This window comes from Lithobates pipiens, unplaced genomic scaffold (assembly GCF_037356315.1).
Source record: "Lithobates pipiens isolate NorthernLeopardFrog02 unplaced genomic scaffold, aLitPip1_a1.2 Scaffold_3, whole genome shotgun sequence".
Classification (NCBI taxonomy): Eukaryota; Metazoa; Chordata; class Amphibia; order Anura; family Ranidae; genus Lithobates; species Lithobates pipiens.
Genome location: NW_027507790.1, coordinates 2,835,324 through 2,855,551, shown reverse-complemented (window position 1 = coordinate 2,855,551; position 20,228 = coordinate 2,835,324). Strand labels below are relative to the sequence as shown.

Genomic DNA, 20,228 nt, shown 5'->3' with positions numbered 1-20,228 from the left:
GCACAGCAGTGTGAACCTACCCTAAAGTCACTTTCTCACTTTTGCAACTTGTCCTGAGTCCATAGACCTCAAGATTACACTGACATTGCTTCAAATCACATCAAATTTCTGGCAAAAGGAACTGCAAAATCGCAGAACTTTCAGGTCGCACAAGTGTGACAGGGGCCTTATGGACCTCAAGTTGTGTGAAAGTAACTTAATGAGATTCATTGATAACATCTTTGAATTAGGCCCCATTTGCACTTGTGTGACCAATGCCTGTGCCTTGAAGTATATGAGCCTCATATCGCATCAAAGTCAAACCAAAGTAGTGCAGGGACGAATTTGACCCACTTGCAGGATGCAGAAGTGAGTCTAGTGCCTAATTCAAAAGTATTATCCATGTCGCACCATTTTGCTGCCACTATGCTGCTGCAACTTGGCCCCAATTTCTGGGAATGCCTGTGTAATATTGCGCCCTATGTTCCTCAAGTCACATCAAAGTAGTACAGGGACTACTTTGAAAGTGTTGCAACTTGAAGTAGCAGATATTAATGGTTATCATTGAGAATCATGGGGTACAACTTGTCATACAACTTGTAGGTCCAAATGTGCTGGAAAAGTCACCCAACTGCCAAACTGCTGGTTGGTAGCTTGAGACCTATATAACCTTGTGCAGAACTCATTGTGAGCCTGCTCATCTTTGAGTCTGCTGGAACTCTGTGGTAGATATAGTCAGCGCGGAACTTATTCCAGAGGGTAGTATTGGGGGCATTAGTGGTACGTTGACGAAAGCACATAAACCCAATGTAATTACAGTAGCAAGTCCTAGTTGCAATCTCAGAACACCCAATAAGAGGATAATATGCAACCAGTCTAAACTACATGGCATGTTCACCAATGCCAGGAGCCTAGCGGACAAGATGTGTGAACTAGACATACTATTGTACTAGGAGGATTTGGATTTTGTGGGAATTTCAGAGACCTAGTTCAACAGCTCTCATGATTGGCTGGCAAACGTTCAAGGGTATTCCCTTTATCGCAAGGAGGATAGAGAGGTTAAAAAGGGGGGGGGGGGGTGTATGCCTAATATATCAAGAATAATTCACAAGTGAATATGAGAAATGACATCTCTAAGAGATCTAGGGAGGAGGTGGAATCCTTAAGGGCTTCAGTAAACAAAACTGCAGTCTTTATCCTCATGACACATCACAGGAAGCACCTTCATGGTTAACGGAGGACAGAATTAAAATTAGACTTGGGAAACTTTAACATTAATAAATCACCAGGACCAGATGGCTTGCACTCGAGGGTGCTTGGGGAACTCAGTCAAGTAATTGCCGGACCATTGTTCCTAATTTTTTACTGACCTTCTCACCGGAATGGTACCAGCTGATTGGAGAAAAGCCAATGTAGAACCAATATTTAAAAAGGGCCCAAAATACATCACTGAGAATTACAGACCAGTTAGCCTAACCTCAATAGTATTTAAACTCTTGGAGGGTATAAGGGACTATATACACAAGATTTTAGTAATGAGAACGGTATAATTAGCAGTGATCAGCATGGATTCATGAAGAATCGTTCTTGCCAAACCAATCTACTAACCTTCTATGAGGAGGTGAGTTGCCAGCTAGATAAAGGAAGGCCAGTAGACGTGGTGTATCTGGATTTTGCAAAAGCATTTGACACAGTTCCCCATAAATGTTTACTGTACAAGATAAGGTCTGTTGGCATGGACCATAGGGTGAGCACATGGATTGGAAACTGGCAACAAAGGGCGAGTTCAGAGGGTGGTGATAAATGGGGAGTACTTGGAAATGGTCAGGGATGGGTAGTGGGGTCCCCCAGGGTTCTGTGCTGGGACCAATCCTATTTAATTTGTTTGTAAACGACCTGGAGGATGGGGTAAACTGTTCAATCCCTGTATTTGCAGACGATTCTAAGCAGGTCAAGAACTTCTCCGCAGGATGTGGAAACCTTGCAAAAAGATCTGAACAAATTAATGGGGTGGGCACCAACATGGCAAATGAGGTTCAATGTAGAAAAATGTAAAATAATGCATTTGGGTGGCAGAAATAGGAATGCAATCTGTACACGGGGGAGAACCTCTGGGGGAATCTAGGATGGAAAAGGACCTGGGGGTTCTGGTAGATGCTCAGCAATGGCATGCAATGCTGCTAACAAAGCAAACAGAATATTGGCATGTATTAAAAAGTGGATCAACTCCAGAGACCAAACAATTCTCCCGCTCTACAAGACTCTGCTCCGGCCGCACCTGGAGTATGCTGTCCAGTTCTGGGCACCAGTCCTCAGGAAGGATGTACTGGAAATTAGGCAAGTGCGATAAAGTTAAAACCCCAGGAAGTCGGCACAGAGATGGTGGGAACTATGAGTACATATACAGTGCCTTGCAAAAGTATTCGGCCCCCTTGAACTTTTCAACCTTTTGCCACATTTCAGGCTTCAAACATAAAGAGATACATTTTTAATTTTTTGTGAAGAATCACCAACAAGTGGGACACAATTGTGAAGGGGAACGAAATCTATTGGATTTTTGAAACTTTAACTAATAAAAAAATGAAAAGTGGGGCGTGCAAAATTATTCGGCCCCCTTGCGTTAATACTTTGTAGAGCCACCTTTTGCTGCGATTACAGCTGCAAGTCGCTTGGGGTATGTCTCTATCAGTTTTGCACATCGAGAGACTGAAATTCTTGCCCATTCTTCCTTGCAAAACAGCTCGAGCTCAGTGAGGTTGGATGGAGAGCGTTTGAACAGCAGTTTTCAGCTCTTTCCACAGATTCTCGATTGGATTCAGGTCTGGACTTTGACTTGGCCATTCTAACACCTGGATACGTTTATTTGTGAACCATTCCTTTGTAGATTTTGCTGTATGTTTGGGATCATTGTCTTGTTGGAAGATAAATCTCCGTCCCAGTTTCAGGTCTTTTGCAGACTCCAACAGGTTTTCATCCAGAATGGTCCTGTATTTATTTGGCTGCATCCATCTTCCCCTCAATTTTAACCATCTTCCCTGTCCCTGCTGAAGAAAAGCAGGCCCAAACCATGATGCTGCCACCACCATGTTTGACAGTGGGGATGGTGTGTTGAGGGTGATGAGCTGTGTTGCTTTTACGCCAAACATATCGTTTTGCATTGTGGGCAAAAATTTCGATTTTGGTTTCATCTGACCAGAGCACCTTCTTCCACGTTTGGTGTGTCTCCCAGGTGGCTTGTGGAAAACTTTAGACGAGACTTTTTATGGATATCTTTGAGAAATGTCTTTCTTCTTGCCACTCTTCCATAAAGGCCAGATTTGTGCAGTGTACGACTGATTGTTGTCCTATGGACAGACTCTCCCACCTCAGCTGTAGTTCTCTGCAGTTCATCCAGAGTGAACATGGGCCTCTTGGCTGCATCTCTGATCAGTCTTCTCCTTGTCTGAGCTGAAAGTTTAGAGGGACGGCCAGGTCTTGGTAGATTTGCAGTGGTCTAGGGCTGAAACAACTAATAGATTAATCGACAACTAATCGATTATGAAATTAATTGATTATTTTCATAATCGATTAATCGGCCACTAACATAATGGGGTTAAAAAAAACTAAAATTGGCCCTTTATAGTACAAAAAGAGCAAATCGCTACTGTAAATATTACTTTCACTGTCTCGTATTAAAAAATGAACCCCTTACAGTAGTAATTTGCTCTTTTTGTACTAATTTTAGTTTTTTTTTTTTTTTTTTTAACCCCATTATGTTACTAAACAGGCCTGGGTCACACCTCTGTGTTTTTGGTGCTATTTGCAGAAACACACTACAGTTCATTTACATTGTTTCCTATGGGACACGTTCACATCCATCATTTTTTTTTTCAGCTGCTTGGAAAAGCAGCTGCATTTGGAAAAGACAGGTACTTTTGTGTTTAAAAAAAAAAAAAAAAAAACAGTGCTATTTTGGTTCAATATACTTCAATGGAGAAGCTGCAGAAAAGCATGTAATATGTTTTTGCGGCAATTTGTGTTTTTGAATCTGCCCAACAACAAATTGGGCAAAAAAATGTAAAAATACAAATCGCAGCAAAGTTAACCTTAAAAAAAAAAAAAAAAAAAAAAGGTATTAATCGAAACAATAATCGGCCAACTAATCGATTATGAAAATAATCGTTAGTTGCAGCCCTACAGTGGTCTAAAACTCCCATTTCAAAATGATCGCTTACACAGTGCTCCTTGGGATGTTTAAAGCTTGGGAAATCTTTTTGTATCCAAATCCGGCTTTAAACTTCTCCACAACAGTATTACGGACCTGCCTGGTGTGTTCCTTGGTCTTCATGATGCTCTCTGCGCTTTCAACAGAACCCTGAGACTATCACAGAGCAGGTGCATTTATACAGAGACTTGATTTACACACAGGTGGATTCTATTTATCACCATCAGTCATTTAGGACAACATTGGATCATTCAGAGATCCTCGCTGAACTTCTGGAGTGAGTTGCTGCACTGAAAGTAAAGGGCCGAATAATTTTGAACGCACCACTTTTCAGTTTATTTGCTAAAAAAGTTTAAAATATCCAATAGATTTCGTTCCACTTCACAATTGTGTCCCACTTGTTGGTGATTCTTCACAAAAAATTAATTTTATATCTTTATGTTTGAAGCCTGAAATGTGGCAAAAGGTTGAAAAGTTCAAGGGGGCCGAATACTTTCGCAAGGCACTGTATATCTACACTTGCAAAATGTATTCAAATGAAGGAAACTAACTTCAGAGGCACAGCTGTAGTGTTGAAATAGACAGATTCACTCTGTCTGGAGAGATACGGACGGTGGGTCTTCGTCACATTTACTGGCTCTGGCCTTAACACTGTTGGAGCTCTACTGGCCCCCTACACTTAAAGGTGGACCTTGCATAGGAATAGTTCATATTGGGCTTCCCCTTTCCATGTGTATGGTACTAGTGCCTGGTTTAAATTTCCCTAGTTTGGCTATTGAGGATATGGTTGATTTACCCCCCCCCCCCCCCCCGCTCTGTTGCTTAAGTCATGCTAAACTGTTTCGTATACTATGCGCCATTGCAAGCTAAAGAGGAAGTAAACTCTCCCACTTTGCTGATTTTCATTTAGGCCATTATAATATGTCATTATCGGACTATAGCCACTGTAATCCAGCCCAAATTGCATATTACTTACTGTTTAAAGAAACTTTAAAAAAACTTGTTTCCAGGGGTTAGGCAGCGCCATCTTAAGTATTGTTTTCTGAGTCCACAGTGGAGTGTATTTCCGCCCTTACATTGAGCACTTCCTGTACTGTTAACCAAGCCTCCTTCTCAATCCAACGTTTCTATGGGAACCCTGTTTCCCTGTTCATAGCTTACTTGTTTATTTCATAGTATTTACTTGTGCCGATGTCTAATGTTTTGCCTTTGTCAGACTTATCAGCTGAAGCTGATAAGACTGCAGTAATGGCCAAGTTTAGACTGTATGTGAGGTCACATGGTGTGTAGGAGGAAGCCCTGAGTGATTAGCAGAGTTCAGTGTTGTGCCGCAGGAAGTCCTGAGAACAGATAGATAAGACAGAGTGTGCCTTAAATCAGGGGAGATCTGGGCATGCTCAGTGACTTCATTCTACAGAACAACAAGGATTACAACCATACTAAGCAAGTAAGGAGATATCTACAAGCAGTGTTCATTAGGGTTTTTTTATACTGATTTACATGGGACAAAGTTGTGGGGGAGGGTTTACAACCACTTTAAGGGTCTGTAACGTGGAGTTTTCTTCACTATGTCTCCCTTATTGATCAATCTGTTTCACTGTGGTAATGGTTGTGGTAGGTGGTGTGAGCGTTGTTTAGACCAAACACCATGTTTTGTTTTTAACATGTCATGTTAATAATGTAAGTTTTTTTTAAAGATTAATACAATTTATTTTTGTATTTCAACACTACAGATGTGCCTCTAAAGTCCATGTTTCCTTCTTTTGAATACATTTTACAATATAATTAGGACGTTGGCAAACTCCATACCCATCTGTATCCACCATTCCATCTTGTGGGGATACATTTTAAAGTGGAGGGCCAACCAAAACAAAAAATTGCATAAATATAAAAAAAAAAAAAAGTTTTTTTCACTTGCCTGAAACGCTGTTGCTAGGCAGTCTTCCTGATCTTCGTCTTTCTAATCCACGGCTCTTCCTCCTCTTCTGTGAGTGTCCCCGTTGCCTTCTGGGACGTGTGTGTGTGTGTGTCATTGACAAAGCGCTGCACGACTCGTGCATGAGCAGTAGGAAACGGGCAGTGAAGCCTCAAGGCTCCGCTGCCTGTTTTCCTTCTTTAGGATGGAGGAGCCGATGGACGGGATCGGCTTTGAGGTGGCCGACATCGCGGGATCGTTGGACAGGTAAGTGTCCTTATTAAAAGTCAGCAGCTGGGGTGGAGCTTGGAGATGGTGGAGGAGTGAGACACACGCTCTGGGAGCCCTGACCCTCCACCTGGTCATTAGACGGTGATTGATTACCTGGAGTGCTAAGCCATGAGGCGGTAGCCTACATGCAGTAACCTGCACGGGGATGAATAGAAGAGAGAGGCAGAGGAGACAGACAGCACAGCCTGAGATTGAATTGTTTTTTCCCCCGTACACGAGCCTCACGGAGACAAGCAGAGCCTGATACAGAGAACGCTGAGGGACGAGCGGTGCACGTGACACACCAGGAAGTGAGAGAGCCGGTGTGGTCTTCCTCCACTGTATCAGCAGAGTGTGACATGGAGGAACAACATGCTGAACACGAGGGACAGAAAGGAGGGAGAGTGGGAGAGCTGGACCTGAGAACATTACTACAAGCTCTCCCTACCCGTGCAGACCTGCTGGCATTACCAACTCGAACGGACATGGAGGCGATGGTGGCCCGTTTGGAGGAGATGCACCGCAGAGAGCTCAAGGCAGTACAGGCAGAAGTTCAGCAGCTGACAGAGAGACTGGTGAGTGGGGAGACCGCATGGTCCTCCCTGGAAAACCGAGTTTACCATCTAGAACGGGTACAGAATGTACAATCCTCCCAGGTCTCTGCTATGCAATTACGGCTGGAAGAGTTAGAAGACCGTAGTAGACGTCAGAACTTACGGTTTAGGGGGATCCCGGAGGCTATAGGACGGGATATGCTGCAGGCTACAATTTCTTCAATATGTGAAAAATTAGCTGGTCCCCTCTCTCAACCTTTGGAATTTGAAAGAGTGCATAGAGCCCCGGGTCCCCCGGCGACAAACGCAAATAGACCAAGGGATGTGTGATGTAGTTTCTTCCGTTTTGCACAGAAGGAGTTAATAAGCCGTAAGGCTTGGGAAAGTGGAGATTTAGAACAGGACGGGGCCTTGGTGAAAATACTGCCTGATCTCTCACGGGCCACCCTGCAGCATAGGGCAATGTTGCGCCCACTTTTGGATAAAATCAAGATGGGGGGGGTCCTATAGGTGGGGTTACCCCATCGCATTAATTATAAAAAAAACTCAGACATTTACCTTGCGATACCCGTCGGAACTCCCCGGAGTTATTTGCCTTCCTTGAAGTGGAGACGTTTGGGATACAGAACTGGTTGCAGCCAATAGTAAACACCTTAAGAAATAAGGTCGCTAGTAGAGAAGGGAGACCATGTATTCCAGAAAAAGATGGACTGACAAGAGAAAGGACAATCTCACTTTAAATAGAAGGGAAGATATGGGATTCGGACGGGATGCCTCTCTATTATGGCCTCCTTTTTTTTTTTTTTTTAGCTAAAAGGGGTTGCTCCCTCCGGGAAGGGAAGGACCCGGCGGAGTGCGGCAGTTACCGGCCGATCTCATTGCTAAACGTGGATTTAAAACTTTTCACTAAAATATTGGCCTCCCGTCTACAATCGCACTTACATCAGCTGGTACATTTGGACCAAGTAGGGTTCATCCCCCTCGCGTGAAGCGAGAGATAACGTAATCAAAGTATTAAACTTGGTACACTTTTCCAACCAAACAAAAACCCAGAGTGTCTTAAGTACGGATGCAGAAAAGGCATTTGACCGAGTCAATTGGAGATTTATGTTCGCGGTATTAAGACACATGGGGGTGGGAGAGGGTATGCTACGGTGGATTGCTGGGATATATGCCTCCCCACAGGCTTTAGTGAAGGTAAATGGAGTTTTTTCAGAACCATTTAAGATCTCAAATGGAACCCGCCAGGGCTGCCCTCTCTCACCCCTATTGTTTGTCCTTTCATTAGAACCACTATTGAATAAAATCAGACAAAACCCGGATATCCAGGGACTCCAAATAGGGGGGCATAACTACAAAATATCAGCATATGCGGATGACCTTTTGTTTTCCCTATCCAGACCACACATCTCCTTACCAAACCTTATGGAGGAAATTGTAAGATATGGGGAGATATCAAATCTAAAAATTATACAAAATCGGAGGCAATGGGGGTAGCTCTGCCTATAGGGGTACAACAGACTATACGGCCTAATTATAGCTTTAAATGGGTGAATGTAGCACTTAAGTATTTAGGTACATATATACCAGATAAGATGGAAAAGACTTTTACAGTAAATTTCCCCCCGTTACTACAGGTAATTCAGGTACTATTCGACAAATGGAAACAGGGATTACACTCGTGGTTTGCCAGATGTAATATTATAAAAATGAACATACTGCCAAAACTGTTATATCTATTTCAGACCTTACCTATAGATATTCCAACACCTTTTTTCCGCCAGATAGATACTCTTTTCACTAAATTTATATGGGCAAACAAACGACCAAGGATCAATAGAAACATCATGAGAGCTCCTAAACGTTACGGCGGCCTGGCAGTACCAGATATGTTTAAATATTACCAGGCAGTACACATTGGCAGAGTGATAGACTGGTGTAGACATACAGAATCTAAATTATGGATAGAAATAGAACAAAAATGCAGTTCAATACCCCTACGCAGAGCAATCTGGTGTTATACAACATTACCAGAATTGCTTAAAAAACACCCACTTATAGGTCCAACGTTGCGGGAATGGAACCAGGAGCATTTCAGGGACTTATAGAAAGGGGCTATACCCAAGCATCGCACTTTCTACAATTGAAAACATGGCCTTCGATTGCCACATTGACGCAACAAGGAGGTCGCTATGAAATACATTTTTGGGAGGCATTACAGTTGCAACATTTTTTTCAAACATTAGGACCGGCGACGAACTATCAAAGACAACTGACAAAGTTTGAGATATATTTTGAGGAGAAAGAGCCCCTTTCACGGGTAATCTCTAAGATGTATGAATTGCTGAATGCCCCTCCAGAAGGTTTTAAAATGCCTGGAATTGAGAAATGGGAGAAAGACCTGGGAAAGACTTTTTCACCCACACAATGGCAGAAGATTATATATCTGACATTGAACTCATCGATCTGTTCGCGGACTCAGGAATCTAATTACAAGATATTGACGCAGTGGTATTATACCCCGTCAAAACTCTGTAAGTTCTTTCCAGAGGCTTCTGACCGTTGTTGGCGGTGTAAAAAGGAACGGGGGACTTTGATGCATATATTTTGGCAATGCCCTAAGATAAGACAATATTGGCTAGAAGTACAAAAGATCTCTTAAAAATTTACATCATACCAGATCCCAGAAGACCCGGCCTTTTTTTTTTTTTTGCTTCACTGCACAGAAATACCTTTACAAACATATAGGAAATCGGTGATATGCCATCTAGTTAATGCAGCTAAGGTAGGAATTGCACTCAGATGGAAAGACCCCAGACCACCTTCAATTGCAATGTGGCTAAATAGAGTAAGAAACGTAGGTGCCATAGAGGACTTAGTTCTCTCTGCCCAAGATAGAAAGGATCAATATGATGAAACTTGGAGATCTTGGAACTCATTTATGAATTCTGAGGAAGGGAAGAATCTGATGGGGAACATAGCAGAGGAGTGAGTCCGCACGTACTTGAATGCGTTTGAACCCCCCTATGGGGGCTGGGAAGTACTTGTCTCTTGTGGGGGGGTGAGGAGATAGAGGAGAGGGTGAGGAGGAGGGAGGGGTGGGGGATGGGGGTAAACAATGATGATGTTGTTTTTTTTTTTTTTTTTTTTTTTTTTTCCGTTAGTTGGGGCAATGGGAAAATAGATAAAAGATGAGGGAAGTCTGGGGGAGTTATAACTGGGGGAAATAAGAATTATAATGGATAAGAATGGAATAGATAGATAATATACATAAATTGGAATATGCAATGTGTAAATGAAATAATTTGGTTTTATTTATATAAAAGAGGAAAATGGAATATGCTCTATAGGATATAAGATATATCTATGTGAGAAATGAATGTCTTTGCTCCCCGTAATTGTTCCACCCCTCTGGACTCATGTGATCTAAATAAAGAAAGTTTAAAAGTCAGCAGCTACAGTGTTTGTAGCTGCTGACTTTATTTTTAAAGTGGCCAGAACTCCCCTTTTTAAATTTCATATCCATATACACTTACCTGGCAAATGAGCAGCACCTCCTCTTTGCTAAAGAGGGACCATCTAGATGGAGATCCTGACCAGCACAGGAACTTCCAGGTGATTACAATGACTAATTTCCAGGTCAGAAGGTGAAACCACACTCTTGATTGCAACCACGATTAGAATATATATATATATTTTTTTTGTTTGCAGATATGGCATCTGTATCTTTACATAAGATATTTGAAGGTAAACTTAAGGGTGTTCGATAAGAAATGGTGTTCCTGGGATAGCAGCAAGTGAATTAAAGACAAAGGCCCAGTTTGAGCCCTGGTTCACACTGACAGCGAGAGGAAATCGTGCGAGTTCAGCTGAACTCTCACAATTCCATTCCCGCATGTTGGTCCCGACTGCAGGGGCAATTTTAGAGACTTCTGTGCAGGTTTCTGACTGTTGTCAATAAAAAATCTCACCCCAAAGTCACCAAAAAGTAGTAGAGAAACTACTTTTGGAAATTGCGGCTCTGCACCAATTAGAACCGTGCAATTGCTGCCAATTTGACATGTCAAATCGCACCAGTGTGAACCAGGGCTGACACATACAATACTGCCTATCCACCAGCTGAATTAATTACCTGCAATTCTCCACATCTGTTAAATGATAAAGGTGCAATCTTTATACTTGCAGGTGTACAGAAGAGATTATTTTGGTGCACAAATACATATAGAAATTATAAGGTATAAAAGAAAGATATTGCACTTCCCCAAAACCACCACCCATAAAACTAATTAAAAAGGGGGGGGGGGGTGAACAGCTCAATGTACTTTTTGTTTTGGCAGCAGAAACAATTTTATGTACATTCATTTACTAGCTTAACCACTTGAGATCCGCGCTATAGCCGAATGACGGCTACAGCGCGGACATCCTTTGCCGGGACGACGTCTATTGACGTCGTCCCGTGCACGAGCGGCCTGCGCGCCCCCTGAGGGGCGCGCGCGGCGCGCTCTGTGATCGGCGAGTCTATGAGACTCGCCTGATCACTGATCCGAGCAAGGGGTCGATCCCGACCCCTTATCACGTGATCAGCTGTCAGCCAATGACAGCTGATCATGTGATGCAACGGAGCCGGTAATCGGCTATTATTCCTCCTCGCGCTGACAGCACGAGGAGAAAAAAAAAAGAGCCGATCACCGGCGGCCGTGATCGGGACATCAGTCCCGATCACGGCCAGCCCTGCCAGTGCCACCTTAATAAAACATAAGTGCCCCCTGTCAGTGCCACCCAGCAGTGCCCACAATCTGCCTCAACGGTGCTGCACCCCAGTGCCACATATCCGTGCACATCAGGGTCATCTACCAGTGCCCAGCAGTGCCACCTATCAGTGCCCATCAGTGGTACCTATCAGTGCCCCTTAGAGCCACCCATCCGTGCCCATCTTTGCCCATCAGTGCCGCCTTATCTGTGCCCATCAGTACTGCCTTATCTGTGCCTATCGGTGCCACCTTATCTGTGCCTATTAGTGCCGCCTTAACTATGCCTATCAGTGCCCACCAGTGCAGCCTATCAGTGCCGCCTCATCAGCGCACTTCAATGGAGAAAAATGACCTGTTTGCAAAATTTTATAACAAACATGATTTTTTTTTTTTTTTTGCATCTTTTTTTGTTTGTTTAGCAAAAAATAAAACTCCCAGCTGTAATTAAATACCACCAAAAGAAAGCTCTATTTGTGGGAAAAAAATGATAAAAATTTCATTTGGGTACAGTGTTGTATGCCCGCGCAATTGTCATTCAAAGTGCATCAGCGCTGAAAGCTGAAAATTGGTCTGGGACTGAGGGGGGTTTAAGTGCCCAGTAAGCAAGTGGTTAAAAAAAAAAAATTCTACAGGACACATGGTGCTTCATTTAGCAAAAATGTTAACAATTGGGTTTTAAGGGCCCTGCTCATAGGAGCTTACAATCTAAAATGTGTCTAAACCTTAGAGTGGACACAGCTTTACTTTCCATGTATAACGGGTAACATTTCATACTACAACTCGCCCACCAGCATACATCATTTTTATCTGAAAGATTATAGAAACATACTTGGCAGTCATTCTTACAAAGCATTCCAACATAATATTGAAAAAAAGACATATATTCAAAATATATAACGCCCACAATCCACACACATAACATAGGTGACCATGTACTGCTGGAAGCTGCATTTCTGTGTACATGATTAAGCAATGAGATCAAAGAGTAGGTGGTCAGACAGGAACAAAATTTACAGCATGGCCACATCCACTTTTGATGGAAACATTTTTACAAGAATTTTCGCACGCAAACAGCCCTAGTTGGGCGTTTTGTCAAGATGAACAATCTCATTCCTCCCCCCCCCCCCCCCCCACGAATCGCAGCAAAAAAAAACTGGCCTTCTCAGGTCAAACCCCCCCCACTGCAGATAGGATAGGTTGTATTGTTGGCAAACTGACACACACCCAATAGAAGTACACGTCCCCCAGTATCGTTCAATCTGTCTTTGTGTATGTCTAAAGTGATTGCACCTGATGGGCAGGAACACATAATACTATTTGCAACTGTGTTAGCCCTTGGCTATGTGTATCAAATACACATAAATACTACTTTTTAGACATAGTTTTAGGACCTGGGAGATGAGACAACTTCTCTACATGAAGCAGCATGTTTGGGGTTTGGACCCAGACGCTCAGGGATGCTAAGCAGAAGTTCTAACCTCTAAGCCACAGAGTTGCCACGTGTGAAAACCTCCTACACATAAATACCGCATTTCTTTGGACATACAGGTGATGGAATTACAAGCGTTATTCGTATTGATTTATTCTGTCATATTTGGTGGTTCTTTTGTGGCTGAGTTTAGAATAGTGATATTGCCCTCAAATGTTTAGGAATTACATTTTTGATTTCTGATGTTGGTACACATATCAATTTTTTTCGACTCTAATTTATGATTATTTGGAAATGATAAACAAAAAAAAATCGTGACTCATATTTTAAAATTTGCATCAGCAATGGTATTGTTTGTGGTTTGTAAAGAACCTGTGTGAGTTTGGATAAAGATTGTTGTGAGATGGAGAGTAGCAAGTGAAAGTGACAGAGAAAAATATATTTTATCAAAACATTCCACTTTTCTAGCATTCTTAAAAACAAAATATTTAAAGTTAGAAGCGACAATGTTGCAAAGGAAAATTTTATTTCAGAGAAAGATGCATTTCATCTCAACATTAAAATGATTTATTTTGGGAAGTTACAATTGTGCCATTAGAATCAATGGCTAAAACTTGCATTGGACTATAATGGCACCGATTTTATTTTATTTATTTTTTCACATCCAAAAAATGCTCTTTAACACAGTGCTCATTCTGGTATTTACTATAGCGCCCTGTAGCTATTTGCAGGTCTGAGCATGCTAAGTTGTGTTGGCACCTAGTTTAACAAAAAGCAGGGATTTTATCTCTTAGACTTTTTAAAAGATTATTTCAGTGTAGAAATCACCTTTTTTCACGCAGTTTAAAAGCAGATTATCTTTAATATACTGAATATTTCAGTACCATTTAGGAAATTATGCTCGAAACATTATTTCCATGTGCACTACTCCAGGTTTTAGCAGAGTAAGGGTTTGGGCGCTATTTAGGGAACTATAGTAAATTCAATTTTGGGAGGGTTGTATTTTTTTTTTTTTTTTTTACCAGCGCTATAGTGAATACTGTTTTAGCGCTAATTCATGGTAATCAGCTCTAATTAGCGCTGCAGCACCATAGTAAATGACCCCCTTAGTCTCCAAATGGGGCATACATTTTGTTTTAGTCGCATGGATTAACCCAGCTTTCCAAAGTCCACCTCCAGTATGATCACATGAGAATCACAGGTTCCTCTTCCTACAGGAAACGCAAGCACAGAGAGAAGTTAAATTCACTACTACCCTTCAGTTCTCATGTTTCCTGCAATTCTGCAAGCTCGTGCACAGCAACTTCCGTTTTTTGTTTTACTCTTTCTTACCTAGGAGGTGCCTGGGAGTTCCTCTCCAGACCTTTTTGGCATCAGCAGGCAAGGGGGCCTTGTGCCAAGGGTCACTTTATACTACAGCCTCCTTCCCTGATTTTCTACCTTTTTTGGTTCTCCTTACCCCCACCTTTACTGCTGAGGCTACTGGTATGGCGAGAGCTTGCACAGGGCTGGGAGATGCATCTCGGGAGCTTCAGTGGGCAGGTTAGGTGCTGCCTGCTCCTTAACAGCCATGACCGTAACAACACTGGCAAAGAGAATGTTAGGACTTTATATGAAGCGCAGCTAAGAACATAAAAGTTAAAATCACGTGATCGTGGGCTCCAAAAATATAAACGTAAAATCAAGAAAATAACATAATATGGTTTAATAGGATCTGAGTAATTTATTGTACATAATGACATATTTCATAACCAAAAATATAAAATGATAATACAGAATAATAGTTATCTTAATATAAAGTAATTATGTAGTAATAATTCATGAACAACATGATTAAGTTGATAATGGTAAAATATAAAACCACTCTATGGGTAATAGAAATATTGGTACACGGTAATGTAATTATATTCATAAACAACGATCATGTAATCAGTAAAAAAGGTAGATCAATAAATAAAGTAGAGAAAAATAAATAAGAATAAAAGTGATAATAAAATTAATATCGCTAATTAGAGTCTCAAGATCACATGATATTGGAGATGTAGCATAAGGCTAAGGCTCTACGCGTTTTGTGGGGACTCCCACTCATCAGGAGCAGTAAACAAGTGCAACAATCTATGATAAAAGGTAGAAAATTACAAGGTGAACATTTGCTGGACAAAAAGGAAAGAAAGGCAAGAGTATGCTACCTATAGTTTCATAAGAGTAAAAGGAGTCCTCTACTTTGAATTATTTTATCCTTTTACTCTTATGAAACTATAGGTAAGAGCAGAACTCCGGTCAATTTTTTGTTTCTACGTCCTTGTTACTGCTCTCCTACCTTCACCAAGTTTGCCATCCATGTTCTTCTGAGCTCTGTAGTTCCTCTAATAGGCTGCTGAACTTGCTGAAAAACTGTTTTTGCCTGCTGACATCCTGTTTGTAAGACCTCTAGCTTCTATCCCTCCTAAGCTCAGCCAGCGGTCTGACACCTTGTAATCCTCTGAAAGAGCAGGGAGGAAGTGGGCAAAAGGGGTCTCTCAGCCCCTGGTCTGTCATCTATGGAAGTGGTGTCGTCCTCCTTTCTCCCTCCTCCTCCTCCTGTGGACGGAAGGGGTCTCTAAGCCCCTGGTCTGTGCCGTCTATGGTATTTATTACCTGATAACTCCTTTTCCAAGAATCCTCCAGGACAGTATGTTATCCATCCTAAGATTCTTATTTCATATATGCGTGGTTCTGCTTGCCTTTCAGTTCATCTTTGGTAAAACTGAAAGGTAGTAGTGGTGGGAACTTTTAACTTCTCTCTGTACTTCTGTTTTCTATAAGAGGAAGATCCTAAACTTTGTGACCTTTCCTGGAGCATTCCTGGTAATACAGCTATCAGATCATAACGTGTGTGTGTGTGTGTGTGTGTGTGTGTGTGTGGGGGGGGGGGGGGGGGTTTGTTTTTGTTTTTTGTTTTTCTTGCTGTATTCGCAATATCACTAATTTTCTGTTTTGGTACAGGGTGGTGACACACAACTTTGGGACCATCGGCCAGCATATATTTTTGCTCCGGTAAGATATGCCTTGATACAATACTGCTTGTGCATGTATTTGGGGAAGTACCCAAAATTCATTGTGAGTGAAATACATTTTTTACATTTTTATTTTTTTTTTTTCCCTAATTTTTAAACGTATGTCATCTTTTAATGCTGTCATTGTATCTGACAATTACAAGTATTAAACATATTGCATAGAATATATGTCACTGCAGCCTGAAAGTGACAGTTGAAGGCTTTTATTTTCTCATTGAAACCTCCAACCTGCCTGAATGTTAACTATTTCATGGCTGACATAGTGACCACATGAACAATAACAGATTTTTCACATTTATTACAAATATTTATATAGGGCTGACAATTTACACGGTGCTTTACATAATATACATTATTTCACATGCATGCACACAAACTAGGGCCAATTTAAAGAGGAGCCCATTAACCTAACTGCATTGGAATGTGGGAGGAAACCAGAGTACCTGGAGAAAATCCAAACAAGCACAACATGCAAATGGTGGCCTGACAGAGATTTGAAACGGTAACCCGCAAGCTGCCGAGTCACTGTACTGCCAGATTTCACAAGGGATGATGTTAAAGCGCCTCTTGGCTAATTCTAGGATTCTGGGTTTGAACCAAGCGATCACCTCACTTTCTTTTTATAACTCTTTGCCAGTGCCCTCATCAACTGGAATGTCCAAGACTAACTGAAAATTACAAGATACCCTGTAATTTTGTGCAGCAGTACCAGTCATTACCACTGAGATGGGTGAGAACACCAAACTCTGTGCTTATAATTTTTTCCTATACGTTTTTAGTTTGTTTGTTTCTTGATTTTGTATATAATTTTTTATTTTAACTATAGAATCCATCACAGCGCTGGGAGAAGTTTTCTTTTCTGGTGATTTCCCGTGGCACCGTTGGTGAAATTGGCAACCAGTGGCCACGTGTGATTGGACCTGTGCTGCGAAGACCGCGCCATGTGCACTGCCACACATGTGGCTCTGATGGGAAGCTACACCGTGATGTCATAACTTCCCAAAGAAATGGAAAGTACGTTTCATGACTCTATACTTATAGATGATTATTTGATACTTTCTTTACCTGCTCTGTTCTTATTTCCACCTGTTGAAAATCCTGAAATCATCTGTGTAGCATTTAATCTTTTTCATAGCTTTAGGAAAACTTGGATTTTGAAATTATGATGAGCACAGTGCACCAACTTCACTTTAATTCATAATGTTAAATTGGCTGTTAGACCGCTTTTCAGGCATTTTAGCGCTAAAAATAGTGCCTGTAAAGCACCTCTCAAGCCACCCCAGTGTGAAAGCCAGAGGGCTTTCACAGTGTGGCTGTGTGCTTGCAGGAGAGGGGAAAAGTCCTGAAAGCGGCATCTTTGGACGATGGGGGGGGGGGGGGGGGGTGGCGGTGTATACACCGCCCCTGGAAATGATTTGGCAATGCTGCAAAACGGGCACTATTAACTCTTGGCCGCTAGCTGACGTTAAAAGTGCACCGCTAAAACTAGCGGAGCTTTACCGCTAATGGACCCGCGGCCCCAGTGTGAAAGGGGTCTAAAGGCTAAATATTTTTGTAACCTTAATGGATTCTCGGCATTAAAGCAGAACTTTACCTAGAACAGTTTGATGATGATGATTGATGTGTTGTGTGTGTTTTTTTTTTTTTTTTTTTTTTTTTTAAACAAAAGCACATACATTCTGAATTAATAACTATGCTACCAAAATGTGTTGTACGTTGCCTCTAGCATGGCTCCTGTTTCTTCTTGAGGTAGCCTATCATCTTTATTGAAGCCAAGAGCAGTCACTTACTTATTGGAAACTCTCCCCCTCTCCTTGGTCTCAAAAACCATATATCACTTTCTGTAATTTAAAAATGTGTGCATTTTCCTTGATTGATTCTATGTATTGGTGCAATTATAAAGAGGAAAGCGAACAGAAACTTTAAGAAGGCCTTAGATGATTTGATTTTATTTCCTTCCACCACTGGATTTTAAACCATATAGGCACCTATTTTTACATAGCTATACCTGTGAAAGGGGCCAGCCTGACTTGTTCTAGACCTCATTTTCTGAATAAAGTTCTATTTTTTTAAGGTAAAATACCTTCCAAGATTAGCTCCCCCTTAAACATGCATATGCCTGATCTCTATCAATCCAGTTATGTGCCTGAGAGCAGAGATGTGCGCTCTTTTTTTCTCTCTCCTTACTGGACATGGAGGCAGCAACTGCTCGATACTAGGGGTGTGCATCTTCACTGGTCTCGTGATTCGATTATGATTCTCCGATCAATGATTCTCTTAGATTCCACAATGCATCACAATTACTGCCCATGGTTTTCATCAAAAACCCAGCAGTGCAGCCTATCAGTGCCCATCAATGGAGCCTTATATATGCCCATCAGTACAGCAATACCAATGCCTGGATCACACACAGCAGAGATCTCCTGTTGTGACACAGAGCTTGAATTTGAATTGCCTGGTGCCCACTGTTGACAAATTCCCGGCTCCTATAATATACATCACACGGATTCAATTTTCTGACATTAGATCAGTGTGCCATCTAACATAGGAGCCAGGACTTTGTTAGAGCGGCCATGTGGCATGACAGATCCAAGCTTCGGGTTACAGTGGGAGATCCTCGTTCTGTGTGACACATTTGGTATGGAGGGAGGGGAGGACTCTGACAGGGGCCGATGACATAATTAATGCGTTGATGCAGAATCGTTCAAAGCTCAATCCTGTCGACTATACAATTATTTTCAACACCCCCTACTAAATACCTTTTTCTCATCAGTGGTATATAGCAGTCTTGTGACTTCTATCTGTGGGGGAGAATCTGTGCATACAGGATCAAACGGCCTTTTTACACAATGCAGAGGATTAACCCCTTAGGTTCCACAGTGAGTGTAACATGCTTTACTGCATAAACACAGATTTTACTGTTTGGGTTTAGTAGATGGCAGGGCCGAGCTGTGCTCTACGTATCTATGGCCACATAGCATGGTTTGGGAGCAAGCCTGCACAACTGCCCCATAGTAAGCGCTTGCTATGGGTGCAAACACTAAAGAGTATGAGTGTATATTGCCAGCAGGGAACCTAAGAACCGGAGGCTTGGGATCGCTCTGTGCAGGTAAGTAACATAATAATAAAAAAATATGGCCTTTAGTAACACTTCTTTTTTTTTTTTTTTTTTTTTTTTTTTTTTAATATTGTTATTGATTCTTAGGGATCTATACCGCTGTGCTAGGACATGTGAATGGGGGGACCGTCTACCGCAACAGATTTCTCCCTCAAGTTCTGATCCTGGCAAGTCCGAAAATGAGAAGACCAATGATTCATGATAGTGAGGGGGGAAAGTACTCTTAGAAGTACTTTTTTTAGAAGACCTTCAATTTGCAAAGAACTGTCACTTTCAAGATCCTCTGAGACCATCCTCTATATATTTATATCAAGCTGCAACAGATTACTGAAAACTGTTGACTTATTTTTCTCAGTTGGAACACTACTAGAAGATTTTTTATTTTTTTTCCATAATGAAGAATGTTCCTTGGCATGGTGTATATGCACAACAGATAACGCTTCTCTTCCTCCCCCTGCTGGAGGAAATGACAACGTGTACCTATTATTGTCTACAGTTGTACTTGTGGCAGTTGAGCACATATGAGCTCATTGAGGTGCAAACAAAATATTTCATGCTGCCTTCAAAATTTCTGTTATAAGAAATGTGTTTTTCTGAAGGAATATAACTTCTGGAGATTTGTAAACAAACTTTTTCCCAGGAAATCAGACTCTTGATATTAAATTGATATTAACGTGTTTTTCTTTTAAATCTCTCAGCATTTAGTACATAGAAGCAACAGTATATAATAATTTGGTATTCATATCGGTGCATTACTGTAATGAATTTAAGTGCACTGTATCATAACACACTGAACTTCCTAAGTTTAATCCTTTTCTGGAGGAGAGCTTTACACCCAGGTTACTGGCCTGCTTAATGCAATAGAATTGGAGAGATGTCTTTGTCCCAATACCAATATGAGAGAGAGGGCATTAAGGCATTTAAACGTGGTGAAGGTGACTTGTTGAAGTTC

At 41.6% G+C, this 20,228-nt stretch overlaps 1 protein-coding gene across 2 annotated transcripts in view; it reads left to right on the top strand.

The window, feature by feature from the left end:
- The window catches only part of METTL17 (methyltransferase like 17), a 48,819-nt gene extending 28,866 nt beyond the window's left edge, over window positions 1–19,953 (top strand). For both annotated transcript variants that reach the window (XM_077461154.1, XM_077461155.1), the window contains 4 exons: window positions 16,088–16,138; window positions 16,796–16,888; window positions 16,985–17,172; window positions 19,364–19,953. In XM_077461154.1, the coding sequence (XP_077317280.1) occupies window positions 16,088–16,138; window positions 16,796–16,888; window positions 16,985–17,172; window positions 19,364–19,478 (447 nt within the window). In that variant the 3' untranslated portion in view covers window positions 19,479–19,953. The remainder of the gene's footprint in view (window positions 1–16,087; window positions 16,139–16,795; window positions 16,889–16,984; window positions 17,173–19,363) is intronic.
- Window positions 19,954–20,228: the final 275 nt, after the last annotated feature.